Here is a 24,890-nt window from a genome sequence, read left to right as displayed (position 1 = left end):
TAGGAATGTGATCAGCTAAGTATTCTAGAAGAAAATGATTGTTTTGGGGTTTAATGCCATTTCTAAGTGCAAAATAGGCTATATATGGCAGCCAGTATAAATAGTGGAGGATGAACCAAGGAAAATGCCAGGAAGCACCACCAAACCACAGGAAGCTACTGGCAACTTTCTCACATACCCACATCGACCAAGCCCGAGACTCAAACCAAGATGGACAGAGGTGAAATGGCTTTGATTGGTAAAGGCAAGTACTTAAGACCACTTGCCGCCCAGAGAAACATAATTAACTTTAATAAAAAAAATTCTCATTTAAATATGCTTCCCAATCACATGAACTTTAGGAGAATAGGTAATATAGTAGGAGGAAATACTATCTCTATCTTAACTGACATTTTTTCTGCCATGTTGCCTGAATATGTCTGATAACATGAAGATGTAGCCTTTGACAGTAACTGGTGCCAACTTTTTCTTCTCACAGAGCCAGAGAAAAAAGTCAGCAGTTTGCGGGACCAAGTTGCTCCAAGGGACTATCCTACTGACTTGACTCTGGTCCCTGAAAACATGCCCCTTCCTCTCATAAGCATTCAGAGTGGAGGGCCTACTTGCTCTTGGAATTCTCTCCACAATTGAAGGTCTAAATTGTTTCTCTTGCAAGGCTGTCCTGAAAAGAAACCTAAAGAGAAGACAGTCCAGGCTGGACTGAACATCATCTACCGTGGTTATTCAAAGAGATTTAGTTTGGCTATAATATGTTTAGGACTATGGATGTCTATGGACCATCAAAAGCCTGCAGTATCCTGCTAATCTCTTCTGACAGGACGAATCTGCTCAAGGACAAAGAGTATCACCAAAAGGTGGAAGGAACATTTCTCCAACCTACTAAACATGCCCTCCACCGTAGACTCTGCAATGTTAGGCGCAACTGTCCCAAAGCCAACTCTCTCGGACCTTAACTTGCCCCTTACCATGAAAGAAGTCGAGCAAGCCAACAACATGATCAGCTCTGGCAAGGCACCAGGTGCAGATGGAATTCCTGTTGAACACTTCAAAGCAGCTGGCCCTAAGGCACTTCACATTATCCTGATCAGCATTTGGGAGGAGGAGTCCATGCCACAGGAGTTCAAAGACGCATTGATTGTCACCTTATACAAAATAAAGGGAACAAAGCTGACTGTGGCAACTATCGAGGCATATCACTCCTGTTGATTGCAGGCAAGATTATGGCATGTGTCATTCTCAACCGTCTGGTTAGTAATGTCTCAGAAGCCATACTGCCAGAGGCCCAATTTGGATTCAGACCAGATCGGAGCATGATCGACATGATCACAGTGAGACAAATACAGGAAAAGTGCAATGAACAAAACATGAACTTCTGCAGTGCCTTCATAGACCTCACAAAGGCCTTCAATACGGTCAACAAAGATGCACTATGGGTCATCTTAGCATGACTCGGTTGCCCTAGGAAGTTTATTAAGATGATCTGACTTTTCCATGACGACATGATGGGACTTGTTCTCTACAACGGGGATGTCTCTGAGCCACTCAATGTTTCTAACGGCGTGAAGCAGGGTTGCATTCTCGCATCAGTATTATTCAACCTTTTCTTCACATGTGTCCTGAACCATGATACATGTGATCTCCAGAAAGAAGTGTTCATAAAGTACAGACTGGATGGCTCTCTCTTCGACCTTCGTCAACTGAATGCCCAGTCCAAAACAATGGAGAAACTTATTCTTGAAGCACATTTTACAGATGGCTGTGCTCTCATGGCACACAAGGAAGCAGATCTCCAGATCATTGTTACTCACTTCGCGGAAGGCTCAAGACTCATTGGACTTAATATCAGTCTAAGCAAGACAGAGGTATTTCACCAACCTTTCCCAGGCACCATAGCTTGCCCCCTGATTATGTCTATCGAAGACACCCAGCTGAAAACTGTTGATCACTTCAAATCATATCTTCTGATGGATCATTAGTCAAAGAGACAACAGCATGCTTCAGCAGCACCAGTCAATCACTAGCACATCTCTGCTCTCGCGTGTTGAGTCACAGGAATATCAAACTGTCTACCAAGATAAAGGTGTATAAAGCAGTTGTGCTAACAAGCCTCCTATATGGATGTGAGACCTGGACAACATAAAAGAAGCACATTAAGCAGCTTGAGCACTTCCACACGAGAGCCCTGTGCTGAATTATGGGTATCAGATGACAAACCTAGAAATGCTGGATAGAGCAGGCTTAACCAGTACTGAAGCGATGGTCATGAAAGCCCAACTCCTGTGGATGGGTCATGTCATCCGTATGGAGGAGTCTCGAATGCCACGTCAGATTTTGTATGGAGCTCTATTTAGTGGACACAGAAAAATAGGTCACCAGAAGAACAGATTCAAAAACTCCATCAAGGACAGCCTGAGATGCTGCTCAATATCTGTGACAGACCTCAAGTCCTGTGCCAAGGATAGATCTGGCTGGTGTGCATCTGTTCATAATAGGTGCAAAACCATCGAGGATGTCCACAGAATGAAAGCCGCCGATGCCAGGGAATGCAGGAAGGCCTCAATGTCAAGAACCAACCCATGCCTCCAGTGCACACACTGCTCCAGGACATGCACATCTCACATCAGACTCATCAACAACATGAAGACCCATCAGCAAAGAGCAGTACAGGACTGACTTCATCGAGCCCCAATGGTCAACCAACAATATTCCTATGTAGGTCTATCACTAGATTGGAAGAATTATTTGCAACCAACATATAACATAGCTAACTTTTGTCCATGATTGTAGTTTATACTTTAAGATAATAACCATTTGTAAACAACATGTTTACTTGTATTTAAGCTGAGGACCTTATGTTAATTTTTAATACTGACGATCATGTAATTGTTTAAAATACTCAATGTGGGATCCTATATTTTTTCAGACATGATCTCGTCCCCAAAATGAAATTTTTTTACACATTATTTTTTGTACTCTCAGAGAATTATTTTCCATAAGAAAAATACGATAAAGCATTTCGGATGACATAATCCATATATGTCGATTTGGAGTATAAGACAAAGCTAAGATTTTCTGGTTAAAAAAGCATCGTCTTATAGGCCGGCAAATATTGAACACATTTCTGTGATTAAGTTAAATATGGCATGTCAATGATAAATTGCTTTGACAGCCATAAGAAAACTTACGTGGCAAAATTGATTTGATCCTTTTTAGTTATGACATTCCTCCCCCTGGATCTAAGATACTCAACGAGATTTCCTTTGCCCATATACTCTGTCACTAGATACACAGTTTCTCCCAGTACCACTCCAATTAAAGACACAAGGTTAGGATGCCGCAAGGACCTAAGAAAAAATTAAAATAATTCTTAAATCTGTTTCAGACCAGCAAGGGTAGTGAATTGATTGCTGCAAATTGCTTAAACGTAAATGGTTGAAAAGCATTTAAATTTCAGACTTTGGCCACTAAAATGCTTGGCAATGTTTTTATTTATGATCTCCAACAAAATCTCTTCTTATTCTTACTGCCATCATCACCATTGTTATCATCCTTATCCTCATCATAGTTATAATTACTGTCATCAAATCTTTCAACACATTCATAAACAATTTAAGTTCCCCTAACTTGTGGATGGTTTATCATCAAATTTCAAATGTATTCCGTTATTCTGATGGAACTGGAGCAATACTATTTCTACAAGATGTACCTTCATATAGTTCAAAATCATTACTATATGTGAATAATCATCAAAACTCTATGATAGAACATAAATTTGCAGGTGAAAATAATGATGGTACTAATATAAATACAACAAAACTATTCTGACAGACTTTAAAAACACTACAATTTAATGTTTTCTGATGATTCTGTTATTTTAGTAAATCTCGAAATACCCAACTTCCTCTTTGAAAACTAATTACTTTTAAATTTACTAAAAGTTACTTCATATCAATTTATAACTGGACAAACATGTCAATAAAGCATGAGAACATTCCAACCACAGTATATAAATAGTTTTCATGCATCTTTAGCAATTGTTGCATTTTTAAAGTCGGTCTATTTACATACGTCATAAAAGAAGCTTCCTTGAGAAACTGCTGTGCTGCCCTGTTCTTGTCCTTAAGTGATTTAATTGCAACAGGAATGTCTTGGTAAACTCCTTTATATACCTCTGTAAAATAAAACACAATGGCAAACATTAAACATGAGACCCAAGTTTGACGAGGTATTGTTCACTTAGGTACATGGTTCCCCCACTTTTCTAAATATAAATTTCCACGTCTTTTCCAGGTTTTTTCCAAGATGAAATTAATTTTTTCAAGGTTAACATATGACCATTAGTGAATTGACTTAAAGAACATTTTAGATTATAAAACATACATTTTCCAAATCTGAAGATGTTTCTCTTTCAAGACTCTCCAAAACATATATGTCAGAAAAGATGATCATGTACAAAATAACAAAATGAGTCACACAAAACAAATCTGACTATATTCCTATAAATTGGCATTTAAGCCATTTCAATGTACAGAATACAAATCCTAACTTGACTTTGCTGGCCTGCATTATGTTGCTACGTGGAAACAACATAATGAGCATAAATTATTTTGTTGCCTTTCAAACCTTTAATTCCAAAGAATTCTAGCGCAAAATGTGTGCAGGTTGTACAAAGTAAACATTTCCTATCACAGTATGAAAAACCCCAATAAATGCAAAGTTTTCTAATCTTATCTTGTTACGAAAAAAGTTTAACCCTGAAATTATGCTTGCCAACATAATCTCAAACAAGATTTTTCAACCAACCTAACTCCTTAAGATGATTTGGTTAAAAAAATTGCATCATTTAAAGACATTTACAAAAGGGTTGATTTAAATTTTGACAAAAGACCTTCAAAATAATATACTGTTGCATAAACATGGACAAAATTTTCTATAAATCAACTTGTCTTCTTGTAGTTCAATAAACCAGTCCCCAAACCTGTATTGATACATGGGCTCTTACAGTTTCTTAATATATAATAAAGGGATGACAATTTCCCATTTCTTCTGGGGTCCATTTAAGATCTGAAACCAATGCTTCAAGCTATATGTCACTTTGTAATAGTTTCACACCAAAGTTCAGCTCAGAGATTCCATATTTTTCTAATCCAGGTTTCCGCCGAATATTCCAACCCCATTTTTCACATTTGGACATTCTGGATGGAGTTTGGGTTCAGAGCAATTACACATCACAAATTTGGAATCTGCCGCCACCGTAAGATAGCTTACCAGCGGGCCTAGCAATTTAAACTAGGTTATATCGACTTATACCTGCATGAAATCGGTAGGAAAATTGTTTATTTTCTCAAAAATGGCAAGTATTATAATCGTTGTGTCTTTAATCCACTGAAAGACTAGACAAAATTCAGCATGGATGAAACCTGACCCGATACTCGCCATTTGCGTTAATAGTCACATTACTTCACAAATCTCAACCAACGACATCGGGAAGTCCAACAGTCATGTGATATCAACAGCAAACTTCTTTTTAATGCTGTTGTACAAAATTTCAATTATATTAAATGAAAGTCTAATACCTTTTGTAAAAACCAGAAAGAACATAATTCTCAACATATTTATTTTCAGAACAACTACAAGAAACTTGGCCAGTCTGATTCATCAAGCAGAGTAGTCTGGTTCCCTGCTTCCTATGCTCCCTACGTGAGAGAGCACATGTCAACGTGGTAGTCACGTGATACAACAAAACTATGAATTTGGTCTCGAAATAAATAGAGAATTTTGTGCTCATTCATTTTTGTATTTTTATTACAACCAGTATATGACTCTCATTTAATATTTTTTTTGACGATAATTGAAAATGACGGTTGTGAGATTCTGTGTGTTCATGCGACATGCTATCGAAATCACTAGTACCAGCTCAAATTTCATCAACACATTAGTTTCTTCATCTTTCAGCAGATTAAAGACATAACGATTTTAATACTCTTGCAATTTCTGAGAAAATAAATAATTTTCATATTGATTTCATGCAGGTATAACTCGATTTAACAACGTTTAAGTTTGCTAGCCCACCCGCTAAGCGGCTATGCTTTAATGCCACCATGCTGGCTTCTTGTGATGCTAGACTAGTTTTCATACCTTCCATAAAAAAAATACGGATATCGAGCAGTCTGTGAAACAAAATTATACTAGATGAATCTAATCCACTGAGTGTTTGGATTGTCTCAACAAATGTATTTATAGCAAGCACCCAAATGATCCATACTGCAACCTCCTAATATTCTGGTGAGAACTCTATAAATGAAATTCACGATCAGTTCAGTTACGACTCAATTACGTAATTGTTTCGGCGTCACGTTGTGAAGGAAATTTCCTGGGTGTTTTCCAACTTTCGTCAATATTTGCAAAATTCAAGGACTTATAAAAAAATTATCATTTTTCCCGGCTTTTTCCCCGATAGCATGGGAACCCTGTAGGTAGTTGACATATGTCAGCCTGTGAATGCAAATTCACAAACGTACTGCAACTGTCGAAAAGAAAAAGAAGCTTGGGGCACTTAGCTGCTGCACTAATAATTAATGTTGTTGTCATTTATCTTCTTTCCTATTAAACAATATATACTGGATCACTTTCTCTGCATAAAATAGATACTGGATCACTTTCTCTGCATAAAATAGACAATTCATATACACAACCAGCATTGTCTCCTGGTTCTATCCTGGCCCCCTGCAAGCAGACTAGACCTTGAATTTATAACTTTGAAGCTGCTCATAGCTCCACCCAAGTTAATACACTTATTCTAACATTAAAATGGTAATTAATCTATCGTTATGTCTAGTTCTTGAATAGTTCTGATTACTGCAGTTTTAGGCACAACTGCTGTAATGTACTGGGCAACAATAATAATTTTAGACAATCAGTTTGTCAAAACTGGCTGCAGGGGGACAACCATGGATTTTCAAATTTGTTCTATCCCTAAAGCAAACTTATTCTAATGAATATTACAAATTTAGCTATTTTCATCCCTTAATCTCAAAAACCTTGTTAATTACAGAGCAGGAATTGAAGTGTGATTGACAGATGGGAACACAGATACCATGTCCGCTACTATTCACTAAAGGTAAGGATTTAATCTGTGTGTTTGCTTGCATTAGGTGCTAATGCTCTGTAGTGTACATGTACAAAAACAAACCCTATAGAAAAAGAGCACTTTTCTTAAATGAAACTGAAACTAAGCTGTTTTATTTTTAAAAGCATTTTTCCGTTTTAACAAAGCAGACTAAATATATTTTTTAAAATAAAGAATATATAAGAAGTTCCGCAAAATAGAATAAAAATATGGGAATCCCTGACTTTAAAGGAATTTATATGGATTTGAACCATCTAAGTTTGACAGCAGGATCTGATGATGTTACTGGTGGTTTGACTATTCCAAATACTTTTTCAATGACTATTTGCAAAAACATTTAAGCAGATAAACTAGTAAATAGTTACCCAACTGATATTGCTCTACTTCAAAATTATTATAATGCCAAGACACATTTGGTTCCCACACTTCATCAAGGGATTTATCGCTGTTAATTTCAACAACGTTATTTTTATTATTATTATAACTGGAACTGCTCTGGTGGCCAAGTGGTTAGAGCATCTGCCTCGGATATGGGAGTTCATGGGTTCAAAAGTGGGCTGAGTCATACCAAAGACTGATATAAAAGAAATGGTATTAGCAGTGGCCTCGCTAGGAGCTCAGCATTAAGAGGTTAGCATCAGGACTGGTCAGCCTGGTGTCAGGATAATGTGACTGGGTGGGATATCATGCTACATGTCTGCAGCATGATGCTCCAGCACTAGACATCACTATAAACTGCCACACCACTGCAGATCTGACTGAAATTTTTTTAAAGCTACATTAAAAATCCAAACACACATTATTATAACTGCACATTAAACTGCAAGCAGTGTAAAATAGGATTTGAACCAATATTCGCAAAACAATCTGCACAAGAAATTCAAACTCAATTTTAAAATCCCCAAATCAGATATGATATTTACAGTGCATATACATTATGGAACTTTTGTAGTCTTTCGAAGGGACCCAAAGCTTGCTTTTAAGTCAAGTTTAACTGCAAAATGAATATACCCATATCCGCCATCACATAATGCACCAGCATATTTGGGTCTATGCAGTTTGCTAGGAATAACCCGTTTAATAAACAACACAGACCCTGAACTGCTAGAACATTATGTGACATTAGATCAAAGACTATGATGTTTGCAATTGGATTCCACTTAAAAGCAAGTACATACTGTATGACAGCAATTGAAAACCTTACCTCCAAACTCTCCCTTTCCTATTCGTTCACCTATTTGTAAATCATTTGGTTTTATCTCCCAGCCACTGCTTTTAAACTCATGCATATTGACTACAGCAAAAGCTGTTCCCTTCTTCTGAAGAGGCTGTATAAGTCTGGTACACAAACCATCGGCATCCTTGCTGTAATGCTGAAAAATTCCATATGAGAAAATATATCAAGCCATAAATGTAAAAATGTAAATTTTCACTCATTTATAAAATATAAATGTCACTAAGTTCCCACATATCCAACTGTGTCCATAAAACATATGCCATTATATTGTATAAAAGTGACAACATTATTGCTATCTTTTTCATTTTGATGGTGTAAAGCGAGAAAATTCCATACAAAACTAATATTTTTGTTGTTTACAATGTCATAAAAATCTTATGAATCAAAGATCTACAATCAGTCAAGAAGTAAAACACATGTCACATAAAAAGTCTAACCATTGTTTATTAAATATTATTTATCACACATATTTTAACCTACAAAATATACTTGATTGCAACTGCAAACTGCAGACCCTCATCTGTGTCACATGATGCGCTGGTAGATCTTGCTCTATGCAGTTTGTTAGGCGTAATTAGTAGAAGAAACAACTCATACCCTATTATGCCCTTGAATCATGTGGCTGCAGATCAGGGTCTATGGTACTTGCAGATGGACAAATCTTATAAGTGAATATAATGATAGGCAATTTCACAGATACTGAAGAAGAATGTCACTCCATCCCCCCCCCCCCATCCTCTAGAAAGCACTGATATACTGGGAAAACACCAGATGAGACCCCAAAACAAACAAATTAATAAAGACAATACATATGTATCCCAAACAAATTTTTTCAAGCATATCATCACTCACTGATCATGCATCATCCAGTTTACATTGGCAAGCAGGAAGTTATAAATTCATCAGCACAACAAAATATTTCCATGGAAAAATAATGATCACGTTATGATTTGCAATCTGTCAAACAATCTCAAATTTGCTATTAAATACTGTTTTGCTAATTAACAGGTTCTCTTCTGAGCAAATGTTTTTTTTCTATTTGAGAAAGCCCATACTTTTAACATGGCACATGTAGGTGAAGTATTTTGACAGAGAGATCTGTCACACAGATTCTTAAATTATTTTAAAAGTTTTATTTTTTCAATTATAAGAAAAAGAATATTTTTATCTAAGAATTAAACAATCATCACATCAAAATAAAGACACTGTAATTACAGAAGATGATTGCATACTATGAAGTATTTTATGTATATTTGTCCCACACTACAAAGCACCGTGGAATAACACAGTGTATAATATGGAATGGATCCCATTATCCTGGTTGATTTTTATTTTCATATACTCTGCCTCAGTGTAAAGAGACCTCACCTACAAAACTGTGAACTTATATGGCTGCTCTAAACACTGCTGTACAGAAAACAGAGTTTTTCTCTACTAGAAATGAACTTTGTTTCTGCATTTAAAAATTTAATCAAAAGCAAAATGTGTTTTCATAAGTAATACTCTTGTTTTGTACCTTTCTTTTCATTTCTTTGTTTGTATTCATATGTGTAAACCATGCACCCAATTGTGTAGGACCAGATCACTCACTAAATACACTTTACTCCTCCACATGTTCCTTGTACGTAGTAGAGAAATATGCCTACTTAAACTGATTTCAAGCTAATGAATAATGGGTATTTAAGCAATATAAAATAATGACCAATTTTATTCCTGTTTCTCTATTTCATTGTTTTTCCCCATTTATTCCAATAAATTAAATCAGTTCCATAGGTGGAGTCCCTTAAAGTGACTGATGCTCTATGAGCAAACAGAATTTCCCTGAATTTAAGATAATGACCATTTCTTCTTTTTAACCTCAATAATCCAGGGTAGTAGCAACAATATAATTTTTAAGACAGATGTTGTGACAGCCATACTCGATGTATGATTGGTACCATTCTCGTTTTGGACCAACTATGTATCAATGGAAGTCTACTGGAGAAGACCCAATGCTGATATAACCATTCATTTGGGAGTAGATATAACAATTTTTTCAACTAGACACTGTAAAAAGACTTCTGATGAAAACCTGATGTCAACATAACTTTCCATTTAAGATATTATAAGGAGTCTACTGGTGGAAATCCCATGCTGATATGACCTTCTATTATGAAGGAGTAACAATAACAAGATTTTCCAGATAGCTGCTATGATGGTCATATTGGATTTCCGACATGCACCATTTCCATTTGGCACAAACTAGGCATCATAAGAAGTCTTTTAGTGAAAGCACAATCTTGATATGATCCAGCCATCAAGAAGATGTAACAAGAGTAAGGTTTACCAGATGGCTATTTTGGGGCCATTTTGAGGTCAGTTTGGCATGAGTTCAATTTATAATCAACTAGACATTATAAGAGATTTTCAGTGAAAACCCTATATTAACATGATCATTCATATAGGTGAATTAGTGATAACATGATTTTCAAGATGGCCACTGTGGTATAATAATTACAGATTTTCAAGATGGTTGCCATGGTAGCCATATTGGATGTAGTAAGATACAATTTGCATTTAGGACCAATTTTTAGACATCATAAAAACTCTTTTATTGAAAATCCCATATTGGTATCACCATCCATTCAGGAGGAATAGAAATAACAAGATTTTCAAGATGGGTGCTGTAGCAACCATATTAGGAATCAGTTCAGCACCCTTTTCATTTAGAATCAACTGAACCAACATTACTTCATCACAAGTATTTCTGAAAATGTCCAATGTTGATATGAATATTTATTCAGGAGGAGTAGCAACAATAAGATTTTAAAGGTGGCTGCTGTGGCAGGCGAATTGGAGAATCCCAGTGCCACCACTTTCATACAGGACCAAATAGACCATGGGATAAATGTGTGTAAAGTTTCAAGGCAATCCCCCAAATAGCTTAGGAGGCGTAGGAGGACAATAAGCTTGTGTGACCATCCTATAAGCTCTTCTGGACCATGACCAGTTTAATATAAAATGCAGTATGCATAAAATTTACATAATGTCAATCAGTAACTGCAATATTTTTGTTTTAGTCAATGTGCTGAATTAATTAAATCTGCAAAACTTAAATGATGCTCAATGTAATTTTATGGTACAAACATGAATAATCTACAAAATATCATTGTCTTGTTCCCTCTAAATAACATAAATAATCTACAAAATATCATTGTCTTGTTCCCTTTAAATAACATGAATAATCTTCAAAATATCATTGTCTTGTTCCCTCTAAATAACATGAATAATCTACAAAATATTATTGTCTTGTTCCCTCTAAATAACAAAATATGACCATTTATACTGAAACATCAGACTGCTGATGATACATGTACGATGCTAAAAATAGAAAAGATCATTAAATTTTTTTAGTACCTCCACAAGTAGTGTTAGGTTGTCAAAAAAGCTCTCTTCATCAATGGTCAGTTTATTATTGCTATAAAGGATTCGGTAATGTTCAACTTTGTTTGCAAAGCAGACACTTAGACTGTAATCTCCAGGAAAATGAGCGCTCTCTCTGACAAGATAAAGGCCATCTTGTCGTGGCTGAAGCAACTCTTCGGCCTTCTGTCTGTCAATTTTTCCATGGAACCATCTACAATATTAGAGCAAGCAACATGCAAACCTAGAATGAAATAACTAGTAGAATGATTAAATAATTTTGTGTTTTATGAAATCATTTAATCACTAAAGAAATAGAAAAGAGGAGTACAAATCAAATACCTCCACAAGTTTAGTTAGGTTGTCAAAATACCCCTCCTCATCAATGGTCAGTTTATTATTTCTATAAATGATTCGGTAATGTTCAACTCTGTTTCCAAGGCAAACACTAAGTGTGTAATCTCCAGGGAAATTGACACTCTCTCTGACAAGAAAAAGGCCATCATGCCTAGGCTGAAGTAATTCTTCTGCAGTCTGGCGCTCAATTTTTCCATGGAACCATCTACAAGAACAGAACAAGCAACATGCAAACTTAAAACAACAAATAATACCATGTGTTGCTAAAATGCTTTGAGAATACTACCAGCAGGTAACAGGTGTCCAAGAAGCTTTTCGGGCACATCTCTGGTATTTATACCTGAAAGCATTTGTCTCTTAATTTTAGTGAACTGACCCCCATCACCACCACCCAAAAAGCTAAATGTATGTAAAGGCAATGTGCAAAAATATGCCCTTTCAAAACAAAAACATTTGCCCTTACTTGAAACTGTCAGGTGAACAAACCTAAAATTCCAACTCTGCTCGAAGAATAAATCAAAGGCATGCAGGGTTAGGTAGGAAGCTTTGTTGGGTGAGGGCTTCTGATAATGAACTTTTACAAGTACTAAAAAAATTAGAAACTCAAAATGGTTTTCGTCAAGAACATTTACAAAAATAAAATTTTAAGGCCATGACTATTTCTAGAATGTATGCAAAGGATGTGAAATTTCAATTCAAACACAATAAAACAACATTTAAAAACAAAAATATACAAAATTCCTATGTCTGAATTTCAGCACACTCACATGCAACACACAGTGTGAAATATATTGTAAAATCTAGCCTAATTAGAGAAATAAATATTGTGAAGCCTTGTTAATACAAACTTCAATCATCTTAATGTGTAGTTTTCTGTATGACAATTACTAAGAAATTTATTGCATCATTATTCAGCTGATTTTGTTAATCTGGAATCATTGTTAATTGAAACAAAGTGTGTCCAAATTTACATGGTTTCAATGTTATTGCAATTAATTAATTAATCAATAAATCAATTAATGTATTAGGTTCTTTCTTTAAATTTCAACATACTGATTCTTAATATTTGCCTTAACAACACACACAATGCAAAACCATGGGGTAGGGGAACATGGTGTGTACACATCTTGTATTTTTGCTGTTAAAGCATCAAGCTCCAAATTCATGTTTTGTGTGTTCTATACCCACCCTGGCATGCATGAGTTGGCTGTCTTAGTTTGTTCTTCAGAAAGACAATTATGATTTCCTTGGCCAAAATAAAAGAGCTGAAAGTGATGTCTAAAAACAACAAACTAGCCCACATTCCTTGGGTCTTGGGAGAGAGAGCCAGGCTATAGGCTGACACACTATGTAAGTACTACACAAAGCCCTGATGACTTCCTCTGGTCCTATGGAATCGTACCAGTAACTATCAATAATTTCCCTGGAATTGTGAGCATAAATTCTGAGTAGTAATTTCATTTCCTTATAATCAGGGTCATATGAATTGTGATCATTGATAAACTTATTATCTGTTTGGATTGTATCCACTTTAACAGTTGTATATGTGAAAACCAATCTTTTTTTCTCTTATCCACTCAACAATAAATTATTCCAAAATAACTTTAGCATTGAGAAAGGCAGCAAACATAAGCAGGAAGTTAATAAAACATGATACTATTCACCACAGCTTTAATTTCCTCTTGACTGCTATCATGTTCAAAAAGACTGTACAGTGGGTCCAAAAATATCCCTATGATTTAAATACGACAATCTTTTTTTTATCTTTTATATTCTATTCCATCTAAATTACAAATTCTATCAATGGACACGGGTATCTGTACTAAACATGGTCATATAATCACAAAAATGATCCATAACAGTCTTCAGAATTAAAACTATTTCTAGTCAGAGCAAGGTAGTTTCATTCAAATGCTCCAATGTTCATATAGCCGGAGAAGACAACCGTACCTCTTAATCTGTATGATAAAATATTGGAGTTTTAGTTTGTCAATTTTATATTTTGATATTTGAAGCCACACTTGTCTATAACTTTTACACCTGTATTTCTTACTATTTATCATGTGACCATTCCATACCTTTTAAACAAATATTCAATATGGAAACTTGCATAAATTTCCACCATTATCATTCATTCAACTCAGCATCACAAATTACATCGGCATTTGTAGCTCAATGAATTGTCATGTGAGCATTTCTAAATGCAGATAAAATTATCAAATTCATTTTGCACATAATGATTTTAACATCATTTGCATACAGAGCGATACCACTCATTCGATACATGCTGAAAAAGAGTGGTCTGTGTACTTGTAAAATGCTATGTTGGTCATGGAATTATGGAAGAATCAATATTTGAAGCAGTATTAAGTTGTTATGGAAACGGACACTGAGAAACAAACACTGTCTGCATCATCTGGTTTTCATTAAACTATTTAATACGTCTATTAAATGTCTGTTTAGAAAATAATATGTCTTATGAATATATGTATGTTTACCTGTGGCACGCAATGGTTCACATAACTGCAGAGTCCTGTATCAGAAATGGACTCTTCCATAATTCCAGTACCAACAATGAAGATTACAAGTACAATGACCACTCTTTTTCTGCATGTATCAAATGAGTGGTGTTGATGTGCACATCAATATAAATACTGCTGAAAACAATGGATGCACATTCAGTAAATTTTAGGTATATTTGAAATGCTCACATGAAAATTCAATGAGCTACAGATGTGGATATCATCTGCAATGCTTAGTTCAATAACAGCTACCAAATGAAACATATGTGCATTTTCATATGAACAAATAAAATATTAAATATTCCCAGACATCTATCTATACAAAGACTATTACAGCATAAACATATTTCTACCATTAACAAGAATATAACAGAAAAATATGCATGCTATAATAATCATGTTAAACTAAATCAGCACTGAATCAATCACAACCAACATGCTTATAACACACTGCAACTCCTAAACAATGTTTCACTACTCTAATGCTTGCAGAGGAAGATTGCCATGCTTAGGGTAGTACTACAATGGTCAGCTGGCAGTCATGTGACTCCTACCTCTACCAAATGGAAAAGATTATGAAATGAACAATCTCCACCATCTATTTCTAACATGTAGTTGGAAGTCAAAATGCGATAATGGTCCACTCTCCCCTCACAGCAAACAGATAAGGTGTAATCTCCTTGAAAGTGTACGCTATCACGGATCAAAAACACCCCGTCTTTGTGGCCTGCTAACAAGGCTTCTGCCTGATCTCTAGTAATTTGCCCATGATACCATCTATAAAAAGATATTAACCCTGTTCTATAAATTTTATATTTCACAGTACATGCATCAGAGCTATGACGAAAGAAACAACCTTGGCTAATAACACGATAAATTAAAAGCACCAGCATCCTTTGACAAGCAAATGTAGCCATGAATCAAACTGATCTGATTGAGCTGTCCTATTTTACTCTCAAACAGAACTCTGACATCTCTTAACAGTGAACTTTTAATCTCATTTTTAATAAATTCAAAATACACTTAACAGCTATCACATAAGACACTGAGAGGGATGATACTCTTCTGACAAAAATTAATATGTAGGAATCCACAAAATTTCATTTTTTCCCACTTTTATTTCTAAATGGCTGAGTACTGGAATCATCCCCCAATATTCTAGTGAAACCCCAAAATATCAAATTTAATAACAAAGATATTTTCTTATATGCTGGAGTTAAAAAGTTCCCAAGGTTCATCAATCAAACTTTCCCTGGTTGTTAAGGACTCATGCTGAATGATTATTACTATCTCTGATTGACTGAATTCTTGAGGATTGTTGTTGTTATGGGTTTAATGCCATTTTTTCAGCATATGAAACACAAGATGCCAGTATATCTGGTGGAGGAAGAACCTGCAAAAACACAGGGAAGAACCAAGAACCCACAGGATGCTACTGGTAAGCTTTGTCACATAACCATGTTGGTCGAGCATCTACTCAAAACCAATGTGGACAGCAGTGAGATGTCAGTGACCTGTAAAGGTGAGTGTCTTAGACCACTTGGCCACCCAGGGCTCCATTTTGAAGGAGTAGCCTGCATGTGTGATTTGGTTTCTTAATGTAGCTTTCACAATTTTTGTCATATCATTATGATGTATGCAGTGTGGCAGTTTATAGTGATGTCTAGCTCTGGGGTGTCATGATGCAGACGTGTAGCATCATGTCCCACCCAGTCACATTATCCTGACACCAGGACACCCAGTCCTAACACTAACCTCCTAATGCTGAGCACCAAGCGAGGCAGCTACTAGTACCAATTTTGTTGTTGTTGTTGTTGTTGTTTTAGGGTTTAACGCCATTTTTCAGCACACGATAGGCTATACATGGCGGCCAGTATTAATGGTGGAGGAAGAACCCGGGAAAACCCCGGAAAGAACCACCGACCCACGAGAAGTTACTGGCAAGCTTTCTCACATACCCACATAGGCTGAATCCAAGACTCGAACCCACGCAGACAGGTGAAATGGCAGTGATCTGTAACGGAGAGCGCTTTAGACCACTCGGCCACTCGGGGCCCCACCAATTTTGTAAACAACTGCTAATGGATGGACCAACATACAGATAATAGATGCAGGCCTATCTCATAAACTCTTCTGGTCTTCTACAAGTTCAGTTAATAAACTGATGTTGTTGTTGTTCTAGGGTTTAACGCCATTTTTCAGCACAAGATAGGCTATACATGGCGGCCAGTATTAATGGTGGAGGAAGAACCCTGGAAAACCCAGGGAAGAACCACCTACCAACGAGAAGCTACTGGCAGGCTTTCCCACGTACCCACGCTAGCCGAGCCTTGGACTCGAACCCACGCAGACAGAGGTGAGATGGCAGTGATCTGTTACGGTGAGTGCTTTAGACCACTCGGCCACTCAGGGCCCCGTTAATAAACTGATGAATCATATAAAGAAATTACCACAAAATCTAACATAAAGCTTTGCAATAGAACAAGAATGTTGCTGTAAAGGTCCTTTATACACAGCCACACATTACCATAATTTTGGCCAGCTATGTCCATACTGATTTTTGTCATTGCATATATGTACTTTACTCCCTGCATCTGGAGTTGTGGCTTATGTACTGGATGCATAATTGACACTATTTTCATTTAGGACCAACTAGGTATCATAAAGAAGTCTATTGGTGAAAACCCATTTTCATATGACCATCCATTTGGATAACAATATTTTCAAGATGGCCTTCATAGTGGACTTATTGAGGGTCAATGTGCATAATTTTCATGAAGAACCAACCAGAGACTATAAAAACTCTTCTGAGGAAAACCCAATGTCAAAATGACTTTCTATATAGAGTTGCACTATTTTTCATCAAGGACCAGCTGACATCATATGAAGTCTTCTGGTGAAACCCCTATTGAATATATGACTTTTTTTTCATCAGGAGTGGTGATAAGATTTTCAAGATGGCTGATTGTTGTTGTTGTTGTTGTAGGGTTTAAAGCCATTTTTCAGCACACAATAGGCTATACATGGTGGCCAGTATTAATGGTAGAGGAAGAACCCGGGAAAAATCCGGAAAATACCACCAACCCATGAGAAGCTACTGGGAAGCTTTCTCACATACCCACATTAGCCAAATCCGAGACTCGAACCCACACAGACAGAGGTGAGATGGCAGTGATCTGCAACGGAGAGTGGTTTAGACCACTCAGCCATTTGTGGCCCCCAAGATGGCTGATGCTGTACCTGAATGGAACATCAGGTTGGCACCATTTTCATTTATAAACTGGGCTACATATAATAAGAATTCTTTTTGTGTAAACCTCATGCTGATATGACCATCCATTCAGCAGGAGTAGCAATAATAAGATTTTTAAGAATGGCTGCTGTGACAGTTGTGCTGGATTTCTGAATGGCACTATTCGTTTAGGACCAAATATACCATGGGATAAATGTGTATGTAAAATTTCAAGGCAATCTTTGAAGATGTTTAGAAGGAGTGGCAACAGCAAACTTGTGCCTCTGGACAGACAGACAACAGATGAAATACAACCCAAAAGCTCTTCATGTCTGTGACAAGTGGAGTTAATAAAAAAGATAAATTTGCCATTTATGAAACTTTCATTTTGAACTGTGCTTCAAAAGCCTGAAAGTCAAAAGGAATATTTATGTAAACTTTGTATGTGATTATGTACAATTTACTCTTCATTAAATACTCAACCATGACTATTTAATCTTTGTAATTCCAATTTTGCTCTTTTATATTGTCAAATCAGCATATTCCATCAACAACACATTTTATTCTAGGTGATACATCCAGTCCATTCATTTCCTTCTTCACAATGCACCAGAATAAGAAGGCTCAGCTTCATTAGTCAATAGTGGTCTATCCACATTGTTTGTCATCAATGTAGAAATAAGTATCAATCTTTGGCTAACAAAAATTACCTAACCTGCATGAAATCACCACATGAGCTGATGCGGGTCACCATAATATTTTATTGTGCAAATATAATTTAAGTGTTTAACATTCACTAGAGCTCAATTTACGAATGCTTTTAGATTATGTAAGGAGGAAGAATTAAAATGTAGAGAAGACATGCATGCAAATAAATTTTAAAATTTAAACCAACTTGAATTCTGGAAGCAAGTTAAACAAAATGCTATGACAGCTTCCAATAGGCTTGCAATTTGCACTGATGGGACCCTTGACCAGAATAACATATCCAATATGTGGAAAAATCATTTTGAGGCCTTAATCAATAGTGTTAGAAACTATCTGAATAAGAAGTATGTTCTTTCAGCATTCAAGGCCCCTTCTAGTAATAATGAACTAATTACATTATCTGAGTTCCAACATGCCATAGCTGAACAAAAAAGCGGGTAAATTTCCTGGATCAGAACTTTTATATGTGGAACATTTTAAATTTCAAAAAAGTAGACTTCATGTCCTTTCGATGATTTTATTTTATCATTGTTTGTACATAACTTTGTTCCAGGTCATTTCACAAATGATGTTACAATTATCCCACTTCTGAAAAGTAAAATTGGTAACCTGATGGACAAAACTAATTATAGACCTATCGCTCTTTTGACAATTTTATTTAAAAAGTAATTAAAAGTGTTATACTAAAGTCACAATCTCTGTTAATTAGTTTGGTTTTAAAAAGCAACATTCAACAGACCTATGCCTCTATGCATTTAAGGAAACTGTCAACTTTTATGTAAAACACAACCACCCTGTTTGAATGTTTTTTAGACGCTAGTAGGACAATGAAATGGTCCATCACTGGATGCTCTTTAAAAAAGTTACTTGATATTCAAATACACATCTACACAGTTAATATTTTAGTTAATTGTTATGGCGAACAATTGTTCTATGTGCATCGGGGAAGTGTAGTATCCTGCTCCTCCCATGTAACCAATGGGGTGAAGCAGAGGGGGTGTTCTTTCACCTTTGTTATTTAACATATATATATATATATATATATATATATATATATATATATATATATATATATATATATATATGAGTTAAATCGTAAACTGGGTCATTGTCACATGGAGCTACACTTGACACCAAATGTGTAATTTCTTAACAATTTCAGTTTTGCTGACTGATGATATCTCACTGAAAATGTCCTTCTATCAGAGGAAATTATTAAAGATATGTGAACAGTGCACATTTAAGAATGATATCATCTATAATGTACAAAAATCAGCATGCATGGTCTTTCATTCAACTTCTTTCAAATTACCATCTTCTCTCTTCTGCACATCTTAATTGTCATGTTTTTACATATGTCAACAGTTATATGTATTTGAGTCATATTTTAAAATCCAAATGGTCAGGTGATGAAGACAAGATGAGACATTACAGATTTCTGTTTACTCTAATAAACATCTTTCTACATAAATTTAGAAATTGTTCTTAAATATCAAACTCAGATTATTCAAATCTTATTGCTGCACAATGTATTGTATTCCTCTGTGGGCAAACTTTAGTGAATGTATGAAAAGAAACCAAGTTATTGTTTATAATAATAGTCTTCCTTTACTGTTAAGCCTTCCATGAAGGAACAGTGCCTCTAACATGTTTGCAAACTATAACGCATTCAATACTGAAGAAGTAACAAGAAATCTATGATATTTCTTATATTTTTAAAATACTTTTATGTTTATATTTTAGTTTTGGTGTATGGATATGCAGTCTGAAATAAAGAATTCTTATCTCATCTTGTCACCTTTCTTCTTGACACATTCTGCTCTTTCCCCCAATCCATCCATCCAAAATATCATGTCCATTATCAGCAAGATCTATTGCATCACATGACTTAAATATCAACTGAATGAAACGCAATGTTGAAGCAAGCATGCAACAATTTAACTTTTGAACTCCACCTCCCCACTCCCACCCCTCCAACCCCATGACAAATATCACTCTCATAGTTGGTTACCAAATAAGCAAGATAACTACCAAGCCTAATGAATCTGCACCGAGCTGGTCTTTTGTTTTTTAGAAGGATTTACAGATGGATGGATGAACTGATGGAGAGTGTCACAAAATATCTGCAATGTAAATTCTAGGACCTAAACTTTATGTTGGTGGAGGAATTCACCCTTACATGTGAAATAAATGGGAGATTTTCTAAATGATGGTGGAATTTATAAAACAAAGGTAGAATAACCAATATTATCCGCAATTTTCATGCATTTTTTTATTTCATTTTTGGTGCCTTGCTTTAGAAATTAGTGTGAATCTGACAATCACATCTCCAAGCATTGGCCCTGCAACCAATGCTAAACATGGTGACAATAATATAATCCCCCAGTTTTTATGTCATAGACTTACGGCATAGCTTGCAAGGAGACCTCTTTTCTTTTCTGCACATATGTTGCTGGAATCATCCCTTCTTTTCCATGAATATTTCTAGCCCTATACCAATTTATGTCCTGCAAAGGAAGATAAAATACCTGATATATATTTTTCAGGAGTAAAAGTCAACAGCTATCGCAGCATTTTAACTAAGTCAATATTTGTTCAAATATTGCCAAATGATAAAGAGTCCTCAGAACACCATCAGTATTGTCCCTAGCCTATTTTAGGAAGGTACTTCAACCTGCCTTTCCTAAGTGGAACCTGCCTACCCGAGGGTACACACCAGCCTACTTGAGGGCTATTCTGTTCTATATCTCCAGAGGTTTATGTCTGTTGGATGGTAACATTCAACATGTTAATTTGGGACTTCAATTTGGCATCCATAACCAACATTTTTCACTTGCATTGGGACCATCCTAGTCTACAACAAAAGGGAAAACATGCTTCTTCCTCTGGCCTGAACAGGGAAAAGTGAAATATCATTATGGAGACCAGATACATTTGATCAAAACACCAAAGTGATAGAGTTTGTAGTTTTTAATAATAATAATAATAATAATAATAGTAATAAAATTATATTAGTAGTTGTTGTTGTTTTGTTGTTTTTGTAACTACTGATGTACTACTACTGGCATGTAAATTTACTTGTATACATAGTTTTCTTTCATTTATGTAAATTGTATGACCTAAAAAGATAAGCACATCAGTTGTCATGTCTAAATACATGTACTTGACTCCTCCATAACATTTACATAAATCATCCAATCCAATTTGAAATTATCTTATACTTAAAATAATTTAATAAAAAAATAACAAAGCTAAAAAATAATACTGGAGACAATGGGATTTCAATTGCCACTTTTTTGCATGACATACAAACATGTTACCCACTATACAAAATTAATAATTTCATCCGATGCATAGTATAGCCCTTCTTCTTGACTTTTCTGTCTGTCAAGTTTGCAATAAAGTTTTGATAAAAATTTTAATGAATATTAAAGCTGTCAAACATCTTAATTTTTATTGGTAGTGCTGGAATTAAACAAAAGAGGATAGATAAGTACTGTATATACCTGCTTTCTAGAGGAGTCCAACTTAAAAATGCACAAACCTAGATCTGCTGTCACATAATGTGCCAGCAGATCTGGGTCTGTGCAGTTTGTTAGGAGTAATCAATAGAACAAGAAAGATAGACTCTGATCTGTAGGCACTGTGTGCTATGGCAGATCAGGATCTTTGCTGTTTGCAGTTTGACTCCAATTATAGTCAAGTATATATACAGTATGTAAAAATACAATTTGTCATTAGATATCATTTTATACTCGTCTTCTTTCACATTAGGCAACTTCATCCATGATCTCAATCCATCCTAAGTACAGCAGAAAGTCACACCTGGTGCATTTTTATTTAACTCTTCTGCAATGCAAATAATCCATCATGGAGGAGAAGTTGATCTCATTTATGCTGATTTACAAAAAAAAGACAAATGTGCATATTGTGTTTGCAGTTTATGAACATGTTTCTCATTTCAAGTGGACTTTGTAAATCAATTCTTTTCTTCACTACTGTATGTTTAATTCTGCGGAGAAGAAATGATCAGTAATTGAATACTTCATTAAAGCTTGATCAAGGCCTTTGACTGGAGTTTACAGGGAAAATCTTTGTATCCATTTATAAACTCTAATTATATTATTACTCATGGCCAGTGACAAGCACCACATGGCTGGAGCTTTCTTAGAATCACTAGCATATTCAAGGTGCAAAAACAACACTATGGTTTCTTCAATTCAATGACAAGTGAGTAAATTATCACAATGAGTACTGTAAATGGCACATTATACACCTTCCTTTCTTTCAAATAGTCTCCAATGTAGGCACTTTACATAAAATTTATTTTGCGGAAACCATTACTGTTTTATCAGACTGAACATGACCATGACCAGTGACCTTTTCTTCCCAAAATCTATAACCATTTTTTATTACCCCAAATGCAAGCCATCCTCAAAGTACAATTACTCAGCTCTTCGAACCAACGCCCTCCCCACAAAAAATAGGCCTCTTCCATGCGTTCATTACAAGCACCACAAAAGCTATGGTCAAGGTACATTCCTAGAAGTAAAGTTATCATGCAAACAAACATGTCCTCATTCGGTCAGTGACCTTCGCCTTTGACCTTTATGACCCAAAGTGGATAGACTTCTTCCATACCCATTGTGCAAGACATCAACAAAGTTTGGTCCAAAGATGTTTTGTAAATAATGTTATCATGCAGAAACCATTTTTGTTCTTTCCAGTCCCTGTGATATTGACATTTGAACTGAAGAGGGAGGACAACACGAGCTACTGTGTGGAAACCAAACTGGTAATAGAGCGCTGGATGGGCAGAAGGACAACATAACAATATGCTCTGCCTTGAGGCTGGCATATAAAAACTTTGAGACAACAAGCAGCAATACAAAGTGACAACTAAAACTTCTCTCTTAACACATTAACCCCTAGCGACGACTTTACAGGGCAGGAGGTAGTAGCCTACTGCCGAGCTCTGTAGCATCATGGTCATGCATGATACACTAAAATGGGTGGTATTATAGAAAGGCAGACAGATGTAGCTCTACAATGATACCAAATAATCTGGAATATCTAGTTGCACTACAAAATACAGATAGAAAAACCTCATTTTTTGGACCCGATTTTTTTTAAACCCAAAATTTGCCCGTGGTCGGAATCTGATTTTGTGACTTTTTGGTCTCAGATCTAAGGCAAACCAGTATGAACTGCAAACAGACAGATGAGCCTTTGCAAAAAGTAGGATAAGATGGGCATTTGGAATAAAGAGTGGTCTCCATACAAAAATAATGGCTCCATTTTATTTAATAAAATAAAAAATAAAAAATTACCCTTCCGCTCATGTGCGAGTCAAATAGCCAATGAAAAACAACTAGGCAGTATGTTATTGAAAGATGACCGGGGATTTGGTGTTTTCGAGTTTATTCAGAAATAGCTTTCAAAATGTGTTTCCTACTCGATTTTCAGGCAAAAATTACAAAAAGCTCCAGGGGTTAATGTTTTAACTGTAAGTGAAGCTAGATTCAATATTATTTCCCCTTAGTCACCCCCTAGGATGGTTTCTGCTTGCATTGCAAATATTAAATGCATCAGCAGTGGGGTGCATAGAAATGCCCCCACATTATGAGGATGCCCTCAAAGGAGACTTCATCATGCTTTAAATGCCCTGACAGGGTAAATTCACTTATTTCCTTGGGTATCAATCATAGTTTTGCAAACAAGTCGCAGTTCACTGGAACTTATATTCAGGATTTGGGAAGGCAGGGCTTAGAAAAATATTTCTTAAGCACTCATCCCTGGGATGAGTGAGCTGCACAAGTTTTTCATCCCTGTCCTCATTGTACTCAACACAATGAACTTCTCCACTACACTACTTACACTGTACTAAGGAACCATAGGCATATGATGCAAGCCTGATACTAAACTGGGTCAAAGCCATCAAAATATTATGTTCTAATACATGGCTCCTTAGAAAAAAACATAGAATAAAAGAGATAAAGTTTATAACTTGAAAAATGGCAGTTGCACAAACATCACTTGAATAATTAGTGGTATTTACATGTACAGTGAAATGTTTAAGTAATCTAGGTGTCATAATTTGCCTTTACAGTGAGCTAGCACGCATCTTTATGAGTTACCTATGGGAAAAGTAAAGACAAAGTGAATGTACACATTTTTTTATTTCATCAGATTAGCCAAATGCTTGCCCTAGACCACCTGTATTTTCAAGGCAGTGCAGATTTATTATTACATTGTCATGCCAAAGTAAAGAACCCAGCAGATATTTCTAAATGCATGCAATTA

The 24,890-nt window shown here is 35.8% G+C and overlaps 1 protein-coding gene across 4 annotated transcripts in view; it reads right to left on the bottom strand.

Annotated features, from left to right (window-relative positions):
- LOC149801329 (tyrosine-protein kinase CSK-like) overlaps positions 1 to 24,890 on the bottom strand; it is an 84,490-nt gene that overhangs the window by 31,522 nt on the left and 28,078 nt on the right. For 2 of the 4 annotated variants that reach the window (XM_089955375.1, XM_089955374.1), the window contains 5 exons: positions 20,994 to 21,094; positions 15,202 to 15,424; positions 8,334 to 8,502; positions 4,069 to 4,171; positions 3,186 to 3,344 (listed from right to left, as the gene is read on the bottom strand). In XM_089955375.1, the coding sequence (XP_089811501.1) occupies positions 3,186 to 3,344; positions 4,069 to 4,171; positions 8,334 to 8,502; positions 15,202 to 15,424; positions 20,994 to 21,094 (755 nt within the window). Of the gene's footprint in view, positions 1 to 3,185; positions 3,345 to 4,068; positions 4,172 to 8,333; positions 8,503 to 11,762; positions 11,983 to 12,110; positions 12,331 to 15,201; positions 15,425 to 20,993; positions 21,095 to 24,890 lie in introns of all 4 variants that reach the window. The other 2 variants (XM_089955376.1, XM_089955377.1) reach the window with 2 other exon arrangements.

Source organism: Sinohyriopsis cumingii, chromosome 4 (assembly GCF_028554795.1).
Source record: "Sinohyriopsis cumingii isolate HCF-2022 chromosome 4, ASM2855479v2, whole genome shotgun sequence".
Classification (NCBI taxonomy): domain Eukaryota; kingdom Metazoa; phylum Mollusca; class Bivalvia; order Unionida; family Unionidae; genus Sinohyriopsis; species Sinohyriopsis cumingii.
This window is presented reverse-complemented; position numbering and strand designations above follow the sequence as displayed.